The sequence below is a fragment of the Mastigoproctus giganteus genome, chromosome 13, assembly GCF_048544385.1.
Source record: "Mastigoproctus giganteus isolate SK-2022 chromosome 13, ASM4854438v1, whole genome shotgun sequence".
NCBI lineage: Eukaryota > Metazoa > Arthropoda > Arachnida > Uropygi > Thelyphonidae > Mastigoproctus > Mastigoproctus giganteus.
In genome coordinates this window covers 82,509,667-82,524,223 of record NC_143587.1, presented here as the reverse complement: position 1 = coordinate 82,524,223, position 14,557 = coordinate 82,509,667, and the positions used below count along the sequence as shown (strand labels likewise).

General features: G+C 38.3%; 1 protein-coding gene across 1 annotated transcript in view; it reads right to left on the bottom strand.

Moving 5' to 3' along the window:
• LOC150076223 (uncharacterized) overlaps nt 1-14,557 on the bottom strand; it is a 232,571-nt gene that overhangs the window by 187,800 nt on the left and 30,214 nt on the right. Inside the window, exon 4 of the mRNA XM_090387290.1 lies at nt 515-675. Coding sequence (XP_090243416.1) covers nt 515-675 — 161 coding nt within the window. The remainder of the gene's footprint in view (nt 1-514; nt 676-14,557) is intronic.

Genomic DNA, 14,557 nt, shown 5'->3' with positions numbered 1-14,557 from the left:
TTAGTAGTAGCTGTCGTGTTGTCTAAAAAAAATTATTTACTGAATATTCACTTTCAGTGCAGTGTTGTGGAGCAAAACCAAAACCAGAAGACAAAAACCAAAACTTTACAAAAAAAAATTGCAATTCTTTCAGTTTATATTTCTGCATATGCAGAAATATATACTGAAAGAAACCATCATCATCACAGATTCTTTCTGAATTTTTTAATAATGCAGATTAATGCAGGTATATTAAAACTCACATTAACAGAATTCTAACAGATATTTTAAGATGTAAATCTAAGTATATGACAAACTGCATTTGCCATAGCTGCTCTGCATGGTTTATTACTGTTCTTATTAATTTCTAATTTTAAAAATAATATGTATATCTGAAATGAACAGCTAATTTAAACATATTTGCAGTTTGGTACATCTTAGTAACACAAAGCAAAACTATAACTAATCTTCTCTTTGTAATAAAAATGTGTACATAAACAAAATTAATTCTTATGATATAGTAATATGGGTATACCTTTCATCCCTCTCTTTAGTTTGTGCTTTAAGTTCTGAAATATCAATTTCCTTTGGAAATGGACCATTATTGCAACTTCCTGGAAGCGGTTGCTTATTTGTAGACTTGGGAAACAAGGATCCTTGTGCAATATATTTCTGATAGCATCGACTTCCTGGAGACTAATCAACAAATACTTTAAAGTTATATAACATAATACATTAGATTCTTTTAATATTGAAATGTCTTAAAGTTCACTGAAGGTTTACCACTTATTTGAATAATATTATGTAAATTATATAAACTCTTTCAACTACATAAAAAATTTTAAATTTTATTTATATACATCTAAACTAGACAGGTTCTTGAACTGGAACCCACACTACAATTACTCATGTTATGCAAATTTAATGCACATTAGCATCAATATATTTCTAAAAAAAAAAAATTTTGGTAGAGCCTTGTACTTTCTGGAAGGTTAATTGGTTACTTGATTTTGTGCCTAATGGTGCATTGGACAAAATGTTGCAAATACCATCTTTTAAGAGCACAAAAGCTGATACTACTGTTGTACATGTTGGCTAATGACATTACAAGTAACAGATCTGCAGACTTACTTAACAAATACAGGTCAATGTTTAAAAAAAGTTGCGAGTTAGGGTTAAATTTGAAAATATCTGCAATTCTGCCCAAACACGATAGGAGGGAGTATTTGATGAGAATGAATTTTGCCCCTGAAGATGCAATGCTAATAGGATAGATTTTTTCTCACAGTGGTCTGTGCTTGTTAATAGGAGAGACTGCTTCTACAAAGATGGGATAAACTTAAACAGAAAGGTTGTTTCAAGGATATTTCTAATGCTAATGAGGCAGTGTTAGGTGGTTGGAGAACTGCAAACTTGGGGGATACACAGAATAATAGATTAACAATAGTCATAGGCAGAGCTGAAAGTGATTCTTGCACTGCTTCTATTGGAAGGAGCAACAGCAGCCTCGAAGCAAGGTGCTGGTGATTTAAAGAACTGCTGGGAGTCAACATGAAACAAGTAAATAACTGGGCTGATTTAGGGTAATGAAGCATAAGAACAGGTGCATGTATACCTGCATATAGTAAATAAATCTGATGAATTTGAAGTGCTGGTCAAGACATCAAAATGCAGACACTGTTGGAATTTCTGAGACATTGTGTCACCTGGATATAAGGGATGCAAGTTTTTGAATATTGGGAGTACAATATATACAGAAAGGAGAGACAGGATAGGAGGGGGGGAAAGGGGTTATGCTCTTAGTTAAGAAATATAAAATCTAAGGCAGGGCATCCAGTTAACATGGATCGCCAGTGCAATGCTGAGTCAGTTTAGTGTGACATAAGCACTGGGAAAGCAAAAATGAGAGTAGGAGTGTGTTATAGGACTAATGACTCTGATGAGTACAATAAACAACTGCACAGAGAGACAGTGGGCCAGTAAATAAGAACATCTAATAATGAGGGATTTTAACTATCTAGATATTGACTGGAACTTGTGGGTTGGTCAATCACAGACTAGCAAGAAGTTTGTGGATTTAATGGATGACTGTTTTTTACAGCAACAGGTTAGAAAGGCAATAAGAGGGAGTAATGCTCTTGATATGATTATCAGCAGTGATTATTCATGATTAGAATCTGTAGATAAAAGAACTACTAAGAAACAGTGATCGCAGTGCATTGATTTGGGATTTACTTAAAGATTTAAATAACATCAAGGGTAAAGGGAGGGATTTTTGCATTCATACAGGTGACTACAATGGTTGCAGACATTTAAATTCTATACAGTAGGACCAACTCTTGATGTTACCATCAGCAAATTCTAAATGAAAGCATTCAAGGAATTAATCATAAAAGCTACTAGGCTTTTCATACCAAAAACCTGGAAATACCATTCCAGGCTTAGACCTAAATGGATGTCAGATTAACTGATGAAATGCGTGGCAGAATAGAAAGTGCACGGCATGCATATAAATTATCGGGCGACACAAAAGCCTACAGCAGATATAAACTAGTCTGTAATCAAGTCACAAAGGAGGTCAGGCAAGAGAAGAGAAATCTTTGGCAAAGGTTGCAAAGCCTCCTTTACTTGTGTAAACTCTAGAAGGGAGGAGATGAATCAAATCAGTTCCCTTCATACTGACGGATCAACTGTTGATGATCATGCTCAGGTTGCTGAAAAACTGAATGAGTATTCTGCATCTACATTCCCATGTGAGGAATTCTTTAGGGAAGGAGATGCCAGATGCCAGAAGTTTATCAAGCTCTAACAGAGAACTAAATAATTTTTAGTTCTCTGTTAGAGCACTAAAAATTATTACAAAACCCTGGTTGACTGCACTAATGTTATTAGTGCAGTCAACCAGGGTTTTGTGTTGGACCCATTGTTGTTTTCTGAGAGGAAAGTGAAAGAGAAATTGTTGAACTTAAACACAAGAAAGGCACCTGGGGTGGATGGGACCTATCCACTTATATCAAGGAAGGCAGATAAGGAAGTAAGCAAACCCTAAGTCATAATTATAAGTGCATCCTTGGATTCAGCTGAGGTACCCATGGACTGGAGATGTGCAAATGTAGCCCCAAGTCACAAAGGGGAATCAAAGGGTGACATGAGTAATTACATACATGATAATTTAACTTCTGCTCCAGGGAAAATAATGGAGCCACTGGTTAAAGAAGTAATGCAAGATCATCTAGACAAGACTGCAATTATACTTTAGACACAGAATGGATTTGTATGACCAATTTGATTGGATACTACAATATGGTACACAAAAGAAATCTGGATGCAAAAAATAATTTTTATATCATTTATTTGGATATCAGGAAAGCTTTTGATACTGTTGCACACGGAAGACTGCTGTACAAATTGGAGCAGTGTGGCAATAAAGGCAAGTTGCTGCTATGGAGAAAAGGATGCTTGAGTGGTAATCAATGGACACTGCTCTTCGTTGACTAATGTTATTAGTGCAGTCAACCAGGGTTTTGTGTTGGACCCATTGTTGTTTTCTATATTTATCAATGATATTGATGAAGGTATATCAGGGTTAATGTCCAAGTTTGCAAATGATACAAAGATTGGCAGGATGGTTAATGATGGTAATGACAGTATGCTACTGCAACATCTAAAATGTTAGGCAGATAGGCTGAAAATGACAATTGAAATTTCACATTGATAAATGCAAAGAACTACATATGGGTAACAGCAACTGCAGAGTAATGTACCAACTATGTGGTACTATACTCATTGTAGTGGAGAATGAAAGAGATCTGGGGGTAATTGAGCAGTCAGATGTGAAGTTTTCTTAGCAGTGCAGACAGGCTGCAAGAGTAGCTGTATAAGCTCGCATTCTTTATAATTTGCTAATGCAAATGAACCACTTTCCGGAAAAATAATTATAAATGTACTGGATGAAGAACTAAACAGTTTCTATTCCTATGCAGCATTTTTAAAATATTTATTTAAGTAATTTATTATACAGTCTGAATCATAAAGCACTCTAAAATTATTATTATTATTATTATTATTATTATTGTGAAACCTCCCCTAACAGACACCTCTCTAATAATAATAATATTATTATTGTTGTTGCTCTTATATTATTTCTCCCTGATTAGGGGATTCAACTCTGTGACGGGTACTGCTACCAAGTACACGGGGTGGTTGCAATGTCTGGTGTTACTGTCGGTCGAGGAAACCTCTGACTATCCCACAGATGTTCAGGATTGCGACTTTCTGGAGTTCCTTGTAGGTGTTCTCTGGGAGACCTATTGCTGCTAGGCTGCTTCTTTGGTACCATACCGGTGGTGACACGATGATTCGGATGGTTGATACTTCTTGAATATGCCACATCTCCTTGATCTCACGTCTCAGGTTCGTGTACTTCCTAATTTTTTCCTTGGGGGTTTTCTGGACATTGCTAGTGTTCGCACTGCTATGTCAATTACGTAGGTAGCCTTTTCCATCTTGTCCACAAGGGTTATGTCCAGTATGTTGTGCAGGATGGTCTTATCCGTTATTATGGCACGTTCCCAGTACAGCTTGTGGGTTCGGGTCTCTAGTACTGCCTGGGGTTTGTACTTGTAGTATGGTACACTTTCTTTGATCAACTGGTATTTCCTCGCTAGCTTCTGATGTATTATCCTTGCTACCTGGTTGTGTCTATGAGTGTACTCAGTCTGGATGATCACCTTGCACCCCACAGTGATGTGGTGGATTGTTTCTGAGGCCAGGTGGCATTGTTGACATGTGTCATCTGACATTCCGGGCTCCTTTGCGATGTATTTTCTATAGTTTCTGGTGTTGATTACCTGGTCTTGGATGGCCAGCATAAATCCTTCAGTCTCAGGGAAGAGCGTCCCACTTGTGAGCCATGCATTGGAAGCAATTTTATCGATGTGATCTTGATGGAGGTCATTGTAGTGTCTGCCATGGAGTCTTCTTTGCCCATCTTTCTGACTTTGTTTCTTGTACTGTCTGGGCGGGAAGGGTTTCCTCGTTTAGATTGAGTGGGGTATACCACTTATTTATCTTCCTTATGGCCTGGTGGAGTGGTGCTGTGTTGTTCTTGAGGTAATCCTTCAGGTTAACTATCACTGTTTTCTGTTTTTCTATCAGGTCTATCAGGCCCCTTTCTCCCTCTTTCCGAGCTATTGTTATTCTCTCCACAGCTGACTTTGGGTGGTGTTGGCGAATCTTGGTCATCATTGTCCTTGTCTTTCGCATGATATCTTATTATTATTATTATTGCTCTTATATTATTTCTGCCTGATTTGGGGTTCCACCTTGTGACAGGTATTGCTACCAAATACACAGGATGGTTGTTGTTATGTCTGGTGTTACTGTTGGTCGAGGAACTCTGACTATCCTACAGGTGTTCAGGATTGCAACTTTCTGGAGTTCCTCGTAGGTGATCACTGAGAGACCTATTGCTGCTAGGCTGTTATGTAGGTCCTTTGCCACCATACGTGTGGTTGACACAATGATCGGGTTGGTCATTACTTGTCGCATATGCCACATCTCTTTGATCTCCTGTCATAGGTTCGTGTACTTCCTGATTTTTACCCATGGGTTTTCTGCAGGTTGCCAGTGTTGGGTACTGCTATGTCAATCAGATAGGTAGCCTTTTCCTGCTTGTCCACAAGGGTTATGTCTGGTCTGTTGTGGGGGATTGTCCAATCCTTTATTATGGTGCGGTCCCAGTACAGCTTGTGGGTTGGGATCTTCAGTACTGCCTGGGTTTGTACTTATAGTACAGTACACTTTCTTCGAACAACTGGTATTTCCTTGCTAGCTTCTGATGTATTATCCTGGCTACCTGGTCATGTCTATGAGTGTACTCAGTCTGGGTGATCACCTTGCATCCCACAGTGATGTGTTGGATTGTTTCTGAAGCCAAGTGGCATCATTGACATGTGTCATCAGACACTCTGGGCTCCTTGGTGATGTATTTTCTATAGTTCCACTTGTGATCCATGCATTGGAAGCAATTTTATCTATGTGATCTTGATGGAGATCATTGTAGTTTCTGCCACGGAGTGTCTTCTCTGCCCATCTTTCTAGCATTGTTTGTGTCTCCTGGTTGGGAGGGGACTCCTCGCTTATGTTGAGTGGCCTGGTGGAGTGGAAGTAATCTTTTAGGTTAGCTATCACTGTCTTCTGTTGCTCGATGAGGTCTATCAGGCCCCTTCTTCCTTCTTTCCAGACAATTGTCAGTCTCTCCATGGGGGGGAAGCTCTTGGTCATCACTGTCCTTGTCTTTCTCCTGATATCCTCCAGCTCGCTGTTAATCCAATCTATGATCCTGGGCTTCTAGCACTGGGACTGCACAGGTGTTTATGGCTTTAACTGTGTTCCCTCCGTTCAGCTTTGCTTTCAGCAGGCTTCTGAGTACCTGATGGTACTTTTTCGGTCAAGGTAAAGGTAAAGTGCAGCCATTATCAACCCACTGCAGGATGGAAGCCTCCTCAACAATTCATGCTGAGGGAAATGGACCATAATCTGGCACACTGGTCCAGTGCGGATTGGCAGATCGACCGTATTCAGCAGTCAGGGGCTTGAACCCCGGTCTACTCAAGGAGCGTGTGCTACTGCACTCCCGCTCCTGACCACTCGGCTACGGAGGTCAGGCAGGCCTTAATTTCCTTGTGATGTAATTGCTGAGTCTGCATCATCCCCAAGTATTTGTAGGCCTCTCCCTCTGACATGGCTTCAATCTCTTTTCTAGTCTACAGCTGGTAGTTTCGGTTGACTAATTTTCCCTGGTGCAATCCGTGGGTCTTGCATTTGTCTAGACCAAATTCCATTGCTGAATATTTCGGTGATCTGGAGTAGCTGCTGGAGGTGCTTCTCGGTCCCTGCGTAGAGCTTGATGTCATCCATGCACATCAGGTGGATGAGGGTGTACAGGTTCTTCTTTCCTTCTTTGAGGTTATATCCGTACTTGCTACTGTCGAGCATGGGGGATAGTGGGATGGTGCAAGAAAGTCTGAGGCTTTTGCTGCACCAGCCAAAAAAAAAAAAATTTCAGACTTACCCTGAGAGAGAGAGAGAGAGAGAGAGAAAACAAGAATAAGAAGTAGAAGGGCATCACCAAGAAAGAGAAGAATGATGATATCTAGCCCAGGGTCCTGGGTGTGCCAAGCCCATACTAACCAGATGTGAGCCTCTGGGTTAATACTTATAGGAAGAGACCAAGGAAAGAGATGGAATAAAAACAGCTCACAATGCACAAACTTAGGGGCGAAAACAATTTGAAACAACACCCAATATTCATCCTAAAATGGCAATAGAATGCTTAAGCACTGACAGAAACAGGAAGGAATAGATGATGTGAAAAGAATCAAAAGTTAGTGGGAAATCTTGATATTAGCATTAATAGATGCATATATGCAAGAAATCAAGCTTATACAGCATCCGCCAAAAAAAAAAAAAAAAAAACCTTCCCATTTCACCCATCCATTCATTTCAAAAGTTTGTCCGATTGTTCCTTGAATTTATTTAAGCTATCAACTTTCACAATGACCGATGGAAGTTTTTCCCACCAATCAACCACCTGCAGTCTAAAGGCAAATTTCTGTACATCTATTCTACAACTGTCTTTTCTATATTTGAATTTATGCCCTCTGAGATTTGTAATCTCAGCAAGAGGAAGAATCCAATCAGCAATGAGTTTGCTTAAACTATTCAAGGCCTTATACACATCAATCAGGTTAACACGCAAGTGTCCAGTCTCCAGACACTGCAATTTACAGAACTTAAGCCTTTCTTGATAAGAACAAGCTTTTTGTTTGCCTAAACAATCTCATTAGCCCTTCCCTGTGCTTGTTCCAGCAATTCTGCATCTTTTTCCAAAAATAAATCCTGCAGACCTGTATGCAGTACTTAAAAAAAGTTTGATCTGGGCACTGCCTTATACAAGGGGGTAATCATCTCCTTATTAGCAAAATTCCTATATATAACATTGACAAGACCACATGACCTGCTCTGGTAGCCTATCTGCACTGCTCAGAAAACTTCATATCTGACTGCACAATTACCCCAACATCTGTTTCATTCTTCACTAACCTGAATGTAGTACTACTCTGGGGTTGCTGCTATCCATATGCAGAACTTCACATTTATCAATGTTAAACTTAATTTGCCACCTCTCAACCCACCTACCCAACTTTTCTAGATACTGTCGCTGTAGAGTACTGTCATTACTGTTATAAAAAACCCTACCAACCTTTGTATTATCTGAAAACCTTGACATTAAGCCTGATATACCTTCATGAATATCACTGATAAATATACAAAGCAACAATGGACCCAACACCAAACCTTGAGGGACTACACTAATAACATTAGTCCACAAAGAGCAGTGTCCACTGATTACCACTCTATGTCTTCTCCCACTCAACCATCCCATTATCCATGGCAGCAACTTGCCCTTAATGCCCTACTCCTCCAATTTATACAGCAGTCTTCTGTATGCAACAGCATCAAAACCTTTTATGCAATCCAAGTATATGATATCAAAATTATTTTTTGTATCCAGTTCCTTTGTGACCGCAACATAGTATCCAATTAAATTTGTCAGACAATTCTTCCGGTTTGCTGTGTCTTAACTATAACTGTAGTCTGTTCTAGATTACCCTGCAATGCTTCTTTAACCAGTGACTCCATTATTTTCTCTGGGACAGAAGTTAAACTAACAGTTCTGTAATTACTTGTGTCACCCTTAGATTCCACTTTGTTAATTGGAGATACATTTCACATCTCCAGCCTGTGGGGAACTACCCTGAATACAAGGATACTGTCATAATTATGGCTAAAGGTTTACTTACTTCCTTTGCTGCCTCCTTTAATGTAACTGAATAAATCCCATCCACCCCAGGTGCCTTTCTCATGTTAAACTTCAACAATTTCTCCTCCACTTTACTCTCAGTTATCACAAAATAATTTAGTTCCCTGTTAAGTTGGATAAACCTCTGGCCTCTTCTTCCTAACAGAATTCCTCATCTATGAATTTAGATGCAAAATACTAATTCAGATTGTCCGCTACATGAGCAGGATCATCAACAATCGAACCATCGATATCAAGTGGACCAATCTGATTCATCTGCTTTCTTCTAGAGTTGACATAAGTAAAGAACTCTATGCTGTTTTTCTTTGCATCCTTTGCCAAAGATTCCTAGTAATCTTCTTTCACTTGCCTAACATCATTTGTGACTTGAGTACAGATTAGTTTATATCTACCATACGCTTCTGTGTCACCTGATAATTTATATTCATCCCATGCATTTTATTTCTCTGCCACGAGTCTGATTAGTTCATCTGACATCCATTCAGGCCTAAACTTTAAACAGTGCTTCTTACTTGTATGAAAAGCCTAGTAGCTTCGAAGATTAATTCCTTGAATGCTTCCAATTTAGAATTTGCTGTTGGGAACATCATCAGTTGGTCCCACTGTATAGAATTTAAAAACTGTCTGAAACTACTGTAGTTGCCTTTACGAAAACAAAACCCTTCCCTTTAACCCTGATGATTTATCTTGAAATAAATCCCACATCAGTACGCTGTGATCACTGCCACAGTGGTTCCTTTATCTGGATTCTTAATGCATGAAGAATCACTGCTGATAATCAGATCAAGGGTATTACTCCCTCTGGTTACCTCTCGAACATGCTGCTGTAAAAAACAATCATCCAATAAATCTAAAAAAAGTCTTACTGATGTGCGAGTGACCCACCCAAAATTGCCAGTCAATATCTGGGAAGTTAAAATCTCCCATTATAAGACATTCTGATTTACTGGCCTACTCTATTTCTCTGTATATTTGTTCATAGTACTCATCAGTGTCATTAGGCCTATAACACACTCATACTCTCATTTTTGCTTTTCCAGTGCTTATGTCACACCAAACTGACTCAATATCATTGTCACCAATGTCAACTGAATGAACTGCCTTTTATTTTATGTTTCATAACTAACAGCATAACACCTCTTCCCTTTCTATCTTGCCTATCCTTTCTGTACACACTGTACTCCCCAAATTCCAATTCTGCATTCCTTATATCTGTGCGACACCACATCTCTGATATTCTAACAATATCCACCTTTGATGTCTTGACCAGCACTTCAAATTCATCAAATTTATTTACTATACTCCTAGCATTGGTTTATATGCAAGTATATATGCACTGTTCTTACTCTTAGTTACCCTAACACAGCCCATATATTTACTTGTTCCACGATGACTCCCAGCAGTCCTTGAAATCTCCAGCACCTCACTTTCTAGGCTGTTGCTCATTCCAATAGAAACAGTGCAAGAATCACATTAATAGATTAATAGTAGCCACAGACAGAGGTGAATGCCTGTGGATACTATTAATCTATTAGTCTGTAAATCCCCAACCCCAAGCTAGCAGTTTTCCAATCGACTTAACACTACCTCGATAACATCAGCAAATATTCTTGCACCCTTTATATTTAAGTGTATCCCATCCCTGTAGAAGCAGTCTCTCCTGTTAACAAGCACAGACCACTCTGAGAAAAATTCGACCCAATGAGCGTTGCACAATCTCTTCAGGGCCAAATTGATTGACAAGGCTCTCTTCATATACTCCCTCCAATTGTGTCTGGGCAGAATTGCAAACAATTTCAATTTTAACCACAACTATTTTTCAACGTTGACCTGTATTTGTTAAGTAAGTCCTACTCTTAAAGTCATTGGTGCCAACATGTACAATAATATCACCTTTTGTGCCCTTAAAAGATATCTACTCTACAATGTCAACAATGCCCCTGGCCAAATATATATGAATTAGATATACAGGCAACACTTGTATAACATGGTATTTCTATAACATGGTTTTGCTCTTACACAATTGATAAATTGCGACAATACTCGCACAACACACTACTTATATAACCTGGTTTCACTCTAACACGGTTAGAGAATTTCAGTAAACTTCGCATAACAGGGTATTTTTGAGCTTTCGTGCAGGGAAACTCTGCTATTATGTTGGATGTAATTTTTAAACATTTCCACTCTTTTTGAATCTCCACTGTTGACTCGCTAGTCAAAAAAACTTTATTGAGAAATCCCTGTATTTTATTTTGTTGTGAAATCCCCGTGTTACATTCTATGCTATTGAACTTGTGAAAAAATCTAGATTTCAAAGTTTTATTACTATTGGATAGCACACCAGGCCATCCAAAAGATTTAAGGCATCCAAACATTGAAGTTCTGTTCCTACCACCACATTGTACTAGGTTAATACATTCATTCATAAGTTAGATCAAGACATTAATCCACTTTTAAAACTCATTCCATCAGAAAATCGTTACAACTGATTTTGAAAAAAAAATTGATTCCGAATCGATTGAAGTAAGGGAGGCATGGAAACACTTCTCAATTGTGGACTATATCAGAATCATAGCTTTATCACTGAAAGAAGTAAAACTATCAATATTAAATGTGTGTGGAAAAATGTATGGCTACTGAAGCCCTCGTGGTTTGCACAGTTGATAGACTCGCCCTCCTCCCCATACCGGGTGGAAGAGACCTGAGTTCGAATCCCATCGATGATGGGAGGAATTTTTATGGGTCCTTTTCACAATGTGCCTTAGTTAGTCAGGCTTATGCAAGGGTAGCATGTTTTTTTCTCCAGGAATCTTGTGTTTTTCATCCAGCAAAACAGAAAAATCGACCTCAGGACACATGCAATTTATAGACAACACATGCAGAGTAACATGGCCTGAGTCACCAATGCTCCTAAAAAAAAAATGAAAAAAATGTTTTGATTACTAAAGACATTAAAGAATACTATTTCGTTAACAAAATGTTAAACGAATAGTGCATTTTTGTTAGATTTTGGAACGTAACCTCCCTTTTTGTACTTTTTCTTAATCCCATATAACATGGTTTCACACAACACAACATTTTATAGGAACATAACTATCATGTTATACAAGGGTTACCTGTAATAGAAATAAATATGAATTAGAAAATATTGCAATGTGTAGTGGGGGAGGGATGGGGGTGATACTGACATTAACATCAGCAAATGGTGTAAGAAAGCAAGCTTATCCAGGATGAGCCAGAACAAACAAAAAAAAAAAATTCTCACATCACCTTTTGTGGAAGTTGATAGCTTAAATAAATTGAAGGTAGAACTAGACAAACATTTGGAACGATCCATTCATTCCAAATGTGTTCGGATGGATCGAATGGATTGTTCCAAATGTTTGCCTTGCTCCAAGATTGTTCCGAATGGATCTTGGAGCAAGGCAAATTTAAAGCAAATTATCAATCAGAATAGAAGTTCCAGCATGCACCAAATGACTGAAAAATTTAATTTAGGCAAAGAAAGAATGTCCCATTTCCAAATGAATTATGTGCCGACAGTTGAAGAATCTGAGATTTGGTAGTCATATCTACAGGAAAGCCACTTCTTTCTTAAAAAGAAAGAAGTGGCTTTCCGCTTCTTTCATTTAAAAAAAAAATGAAAGATTTGACTAGAGTGGTGCCACCAATGCCATGATTAGCATTAGCAGAGGCATAAGATGCAAGAAAGCAAGCTTATATAGCATCAGCCAAAAAAAGAAAAACCTTCCCATTTCACCCATCCATTCACTCCAAATGCTTGTCTAGTTCTTCCTCGAACTTACTTAAGTTTTCGACCTCCACTACAACAGATGGAAGTTTGTTCCAACTATCAACCACCCGCTGGCTAAAGGCAAATTTCCGCACATCTATTCTACTCTATTCTAGTCTTTCCTCGATTTGAATTTAAGTCTCCTCAGATGAGTAATCTGAGCAAGAGGAAGAATCCCATGAGCACTGAGCTTGCTCAAACCATTCAAGGCATTATACACCTCAATTAGATAACCCAGCAGGTGCCTAGTCTCCAGACACTGCAATTTGCAGAATTTAAGTCTTTCTCGGTAAGAGCAACCCTTTGTTCCACTCACCAATCTCGTTGCCCTTCTCTACGCTCGTTCCAGCAACGCTATATTCTTCCTAAAATGAGGCTTCCAGACTTGTATGCAGTACTCATTGCCTTATACAAGGGGACAATCACCTCCTTTTCTTTGCTAACAAAATTTCTGTATATCAATGACAAGACACCATGAGCTACTCTTGCAGCCTATCTGCACTGTTCAAAAAACTTCATATCTGACTGCACAATTATCCCCAGGTCCTTTTCATTCTCTACTACCTTGAGTGTAGTACCACACAGTTGGTACGTCACTCTGGGGTTACTGCTACCCATATACAGAACTTTACAATTGTCAATATCAAACTTCAGTTTAACATTGACAAATTCTCTAGATCTGATTGGACTGGACAATGATGGAAAAAAGTTCATGTGATCTGACACATTTTGATTCACACTTATTTATTTCCATCAATCACAGGGTGAAAGTGTGGCATCTTCAATAAGCCATACATCTAGACTGCCTTTCATCAACATACATCTAGACTGACATCACTTTCACAAACTCTTCATTAGGCCAAGTTTAATGTGAAGAGGTGGAAGGAAAATCATCATGTTCCATTTCATGTTCCAAAGGATCTAGTTAATGCTGTTATTGTTGAATCAAGGTGTTTGATATCTTTGCTTATTCTCCGCCGAGAATCCACTTACATTCATATTACAAAAGTACCAATCACCACAGCAGTCCTTTGGACCCCTCCAAATTTCATTGTTAATTAAATTATACTTAAATGGCACTGAGTTTTCCTTTTGCTCAACCAGTCACATAATTCAACATAACTCAAACAAGAAGTACAATAAACATGATGTCTATGCCTTATTCATGTCACTAGAAACACAGCCAAGGCTGTGTTGGCCAAGATTTTTGCAGCTCCGGCAAATGCTAAGTTTTTATTTGTATTTAGTCATTTTATTGGCTTAATTGTTATACTAAATTATTTTCTATAAGAAGCTTTATAGTTCTAGTCAAGCTCCATGGTTTATTTTGAATTTAGACAGCAATTTTGAAAGTTAATAATTAGTGTCCATAGATTTTAGGTTCGTAACTTGCCGCCATTGTTATAGGATGCAGAATAGCATAACGTAAATCCCAAACTTCATAGTGTAAGGTTTAACGTAAAACTAGAGATCGAAACACGTAGTACTGTATTATAAAAATGTTCGATCAGTATAGTATTATCAATTAATTATCAATTAATCAGTAAAATTTATTAATCTTAAAAAATTTCATTATTAATTAAATTATACTTAAATGGAATCATAATCCAGACTAGAGCAGCACAGCCACAGGCACAAAGTAACAGGAGTGATGTAGCTTGGGGAAGAACCGAAGGAATCGATTCTTCAACGCATCACAGTCTCAAAAAATGTGTGAAATGTGAAATGCTTGCAAACATTTCTAGAACAGAAAATCTGCACTTAGCACACACACAAAGAACAGGATATCTTTGTGTGTGCTAGGTGCAGAGACTGTGAATAAATTAGGTGCCAACTCAACGTTCTGATGGGTGTCTATAAAAGTTTGAGGTGTAGGGTAGATGCCCTCGAAGAAA